General features: G+C 33.8%; 1 protein-coding gene across 1 annotated transcript; it reads right to left on the minus strand.

Moving 5' to 3' along the window:
* Window positions 1-1,989: 1,989 nt before the first annotated feature.
* Window positions 1,990-4,645, minus strand: LOC107771754 (E3 ubiquitin-protein ligase RSL1). Its single transcript, XM_016591198.2, has 2 exons — window positions 4,277-4,645; window positions 1,990-2,992 (listed from the first exon to the last, which is right to left on the minus strand). The coding sequence occupies exons 1-2, from the start codon at window positions 4,515-4,517 to the stop codon at window positions 2,205-2,207; spliced, it is 1,029 nt and encodes a 342-aa protein (XP_016446684.2). The 5' UTR covers window positions 4,518-4,645; the 3' UTR covers window positions 1,990-2,204.
* Between the last annotated feature and the right edge of the window lie 786 nt (window positions 4,646-5,431).

Raw genomic sequence — 5,431 nt, forward strand, 5'->3', positions numbered from 1 at the left:
CTAGACCTCTACTAACGAGGGTGAGGTGCACGAGTAGCTACTTTTAAGTTCGCTCTTTAAAATATATCCACAATTTATAATGTATTTAATGATTATCCAATTTACCCAAAATTCGGGACTAAATTTTCTGAATTTGAAAATCAGGACTTAGTGTCCTGAATTTTTGAGGTGCTAATTTGAAATTCAGGACTAAGGGTGTGTTTGGTATGAAGAAAAATGCTTTCCTAGAAAATGTTTTCATGAAAAATGTGTGATTTTATCACTTATTTTTCCTTGTTTGGTTGGTGAGTGCAAAAAAAATTTCGGAAAATATTTTCTAATCTTTGGTTAGAGAGTAGAAAATATTTTTTAGGAAAATAATTTTTTGTCCTCACCCTCCTTCCCCCAAGTCCCCATGATTCCTTGCTCGCCCCCTCCCCCAAATACCCAACATTTTCAGGACTCTATTTTCTTCAAGGAATTTAATTATTCTTCTAAAAATTAACACAAACCCAAAGGAATTAATGTGCTGCTTACTTTTTTACGCAAAAAAAGGTTAAAATTTGTGCTCCATAACTAAAAAGAAAATACAACTTTTTTGGGTTGAAAAAAAAATACTCTTTCTACAACATAAAATTAAAGTACTCATTTTGTTGAAATGAAAGAAAATACTTTTTCTACATTATGAAAAGAAAATACTCATTTTGTTGAAATGAAAGAAAATATTTTTTCTACATCATGAAAAGAAAGTACTTTTTTTGTTAAAATGAAAAAAAATACTGTTTATATCATGAAAAGAAAATACTCATTTCTTGAAATTAAAAAAAAGTAATCTATCTATAACATGAAAAGGAAGTACTATTAATAATATCTCTATTTAGGGTGGGGATGGGTGTGGGGTGGGTGGTGGGGGATGGGGAATAGGGGAAAAGGTTAAAAAAGAGTTTTAAAAAATATTTTTCCTTCTCTTGATAGGGAAAACATTTTCCTCCAATTGGAGGAAAATGAGTTAATGAGGAAAATGATTTCCAAAACATTTAAGGCAACCAAACATGGAAAAATTGAAAAATATTTTCCTTCGTACCAAACACACCCTAAGTGTAATGAACAGAATTTTTGAAGTGCTAATTTGAAATTCAGGACTGGGTGTCCTGAATTTCTGAACTGCTAATTTAAAATTCAGGACATAAAATTCGAACTTCTGGACACAATTTTCGAACTTTAGGATACGATGTCCTGAAGTTTGAATTTTGAGGTTTAAACTTCAAGACGTAGTGTCTTGAAGTTTGAGCGAATTGGCTAATCTTTAAATACATCATAAACTGTGTATATATTTTAAACGACGAGCTTAAAAGTGGCTACCTGGTGTCATTTCTACTACTAACGACCCTTCAAAATGTGGCTGATTAATGCAAATTGAACCTAAAGCCTTTTTTTCTTTATGATTCCTCCATCTGAACTAATATGATCATGTTTGATTTAATCCTCCGTCTCAATTTATGTGAGGTGTTTAACCGGATAATAGAGTTAAAAAATTGAATAAATTTTTTTGAGCCATATATATTGTGTAGCTACAAATTATCTTATTAAGGGTATAATAAGTATTTTAAAGATGAATAGTACCACATAGGTGGTAGCAGAATAGTTAAATGAACTAAAAAAAATGTAAAACTACTGTAGAAAAATATTACTGTACTACTATTTAATAGACTGGTTTCAGAAAATCCAATCGGAAGTATATCGCAATTCGAATTTTTGGTAAAATTGTTGGAACATTCCTTGGTCTATGCCATGGTCAAGAAGATTGATCTAGTGAGTCTCCTATCTTATTTAACTCCTTAGTGCAAATCTGAAAACACTAGTACTATACAAAGTCTCCAGGCTGGAGACTCCAGCTATCTCAGCAACAGGTTCACAGTAATGTACTATCCTCCTCCAAGGTAAGGCAAAAAGGAGTCCTATGTGCATCTTTTTCCTTCAGAACATTGTAAATAAGCAAAAGCCATTACGTTACCCAACAATGCAAGTTAGAAGTTAGAACTAACCATGGACAAAAGTTAAAAATCCAGATTGTTATGTACATCATGAACGTATCTGCGTCCTTCCAAAAGATTGAAGTCGAGACCTACATCTAGTATTAGCTAAACTGACCCTAAGCAAAGTTTCCTCCGCTGTCACTTTCCAGAGAACCTCAATGGAGTCATTTTTTACGGCAAATATGAGAACTAGTCCATTTTGAACCACACCTTATAGCAGAACTGATATTCACACCTGCAAGTCATGTGAATGCATCCCTCTGTCTTCTCAACAAATATTTTACAATTAGGACATTTCTGCCAGTTTTTCTTCTTGGCAAGTGTCTTCACCATGTCCTCTTTGCCCCCCTTTTTGGCGTTCAGTTTCTGGAACTCTTTGCATGTAAACTCCGGATGCCATGGAACTCGACATACTGCACAGAATGATCTCTTGCACAAAGGGCATTTTATCTTTTGTATACTAGCCCCAGTATCATTAACTAACAGGGCTGAGCAATCACGGAAAGGGCAGTACAGCTTTTGAGAGTCAGGAATGATTGACTGGCATAACGATTCATCCCACCTGATTAGTGCCTCTTTGGGAATCATGAACCTACAAGCACTAATATCAAGTGCAGCACTGCAATTTACTCCGGGGCAACCAATAACTTTTGGCTTTTCTGCAATCCTTGCCATAATATGCTTACTTGTGCACTCGTAACAGAAGGAATGAGAACAACTCTCATTTCTAAACATCTGCCAACTTTCTTTGTTATCCAAGCAAATCTCACAGAAGCTTTTAAGTTGACCATCACCTTCTTTTTCAAGCTTCAACATCTCTGTTGCCAAGAATGGTCCTCCTTGTATAGATGAAGATGCATAGTTGCTGCTTGGACCAGTGTAAAGTGAGGCTAGTAAAGCTTCTTGGAGCTGCAACTCTTCTGCATATTCCGCATCACGATGGACAAGCATCTCACTTATACGTCCTCCAACAAATTCTGCGACATGATCATAAGCAAATATGTGGATCACAGAGAAATAAAGGTATGAAAACAAAGATAAATATAGTTTCGAATAGCAAATATGTAAAGACATCGAAGGTGTATCAAAAAGATCTAAACATTACTTACTGAAGTAAAATTTCAAGAATGTCTGAAGAGGAACTATTTTGAATTTTATCGAGCCTTGCGTGACATGAGTCAGTAAGGATTTCAAATCCAGACGCTAATTTTTGATATGTGATTATCTCACTTCAACTTCTTTAATTGGTAGGGCTCTGGTACAATTTTTCTAAAGCAATGACAACTCATACCCCATCAGCTTCTTGTTTTCACCCTTTTCCAAAATCTTTGTTTTCTATCACATGGTATGAAATTAACAGAGAGCAAAAAACAAGGAAAACAAAATGAAGATCATCTCTGCAGCATCACTTTAGCATGGTTTCCTACCTATGTACAAGATCTATAACTCCTCAAAAAATCAATACCGACAACCAACATTACCAATTACCTAATGAGACAAGAGCTTAGTTCAAGCACATAAAATTTATGACAGATTAAGGATGAAATTTGACGAAGAATAGCAAAGTGAATATGCTATTTAGACCAAATAACCATGCATCAAGAAGAAGAGACTCACACGTCACGCTCCTCCTTACAACCATCATTCAAACAAGCAGTTGAGACGTGATATTCACTCGGATAGAATGCAACAGAAATTCCACAAAAGTTTTGTAAGCAAATCCTAGAAAACACTATCCTGACTCTCTGGATAGCTAATTTCACTGTGTGGGAATTAGGAGCCCCTATTAAGTACTTTGAGGCAAAAATATTTTTTTTATGACCAAGAAATCCTAAGGGCCAGTAAAACACGAACTCAATGGATAATGAGCCGCTCATCTAGCCTTCGTCACTTAAATACTAGGCTTTTTGTTCTCTGCAGGGTTCAAACCGGTGACATGTGCTTAACCAAGCTTGGGATATAAAAGTACACATTTTTTGCTGATCGCCGTATTTCCCAAGAACATAAAAAGGGAAAACAAAAACTAGACGATTAATTTCCATACATGGATGCAATAGACTAAAAGCTAAAAATAAAAACACTAAAACGGCACACTATCACACTATTCAACTTCAAGCAAAAAAAGAATGTAAATTTCTACAACATCGTGTAAGCTTGGTGAAAATAACGAGGTAAATTTGTACACAAGTTGATCAGAAGAAAAGATAAAGACAACATATTAGGCAAAACCACAAATTGATGAAAGCATACAATTTTAGTACCATTCACATGAGGATCAAACGTCGAAGCCTCCGTCGACTCACGATCGACATCAAACTGAGGTTTATTTTTGCTTTTCTTAAAGTAAAAGAACCCTGGGATTGCGACGGTTACGAGTAAAATCACACCGGCGGATGCTGCACCGAGATCACCGGTGACCGGTGAAAGTCGCCCGAGGGAGTTAAGTAGGGAACCAAAAATCGCCGGAATATGGCCGGAGAATCGATTTGCCGGGAAATCCATGAAACTGGACTCGGAAATTAAAAAAGAATGAATGATTATGAGAAAGAGTTATACTGGAAGTAAAATCAATGGCTATGGGGGTGGAGGGGATAGTGTGCAATTTTGTTCATAGTATTAAGGGGCCGGGTAGAGTAGGGCATCTCAAAATTTGACTTTCTTATTAATAGCGTGTTTGGCAAAATTGAAGAAATCAGCTTATTTTGAAAAAATTATTTTCGGAGAGAATTAATTTGTGTTTGGCTAATTTATCTATATATCTTCTATATTATTATAAAAATATAAATACAATATCGGTTTACAAAAATAACCTTATAATATTAAGCATAATAACTCATAATAAAAGTACATAACCGGAACTTTAGATATTAGTCTTATAATCATATTAGTTTTAGGATATAATACTACACGTTAGGAATCCTACATGATTAACTTTAGTAATCCTATTAGTATAATTACTTTCGGGTTGTCTAATTCATATAAAATTGAACAAGTAAATATCATTAGTCATGTAATCTTATTACTTTTATGATATACTTCTTAAAAATTCCTATTACTAATTTAATTCTAAAACATAGTATAATGTCCTATTTTTAATTTAATTTGAGAATGTATTATATTGTCCAAATCCATTTAGAAAAGGGAGAGACTATTTTATTATAAAAGCATAAATACAATATTAATATACCAAAATAGCCCTAAAATATTAAGTGGAAGAACTCATAGGGAACGGACATAACTGCAATAACCTATTTTTTGAATTACAATACCTTCTTTGCAAATTTTTAATATTTAAAATTTTAAAATTACTAAAATTTTATCTATTAAATTTTTATTAAAAATATATAGGAAGGTTTGATAAAATCAATTTTATAAGAATCTTCTATATTGGTAATACATTACCACTCCATAATGTC

This window comes from Nicotiana tabacum, chromosome 12 (genome assembly GCF_000715075.1).
Source record: "Nicotiana tabacum cultivar K326 chromosome 12, ASM71507v2, whole genome shotgun sequence".
NCBI lineage: Eukaryota > Viridiplantae > Streptophyta > Magnoliopsida > Solanales > Solanaceae > Nicotiana > Nicotiana tabacum.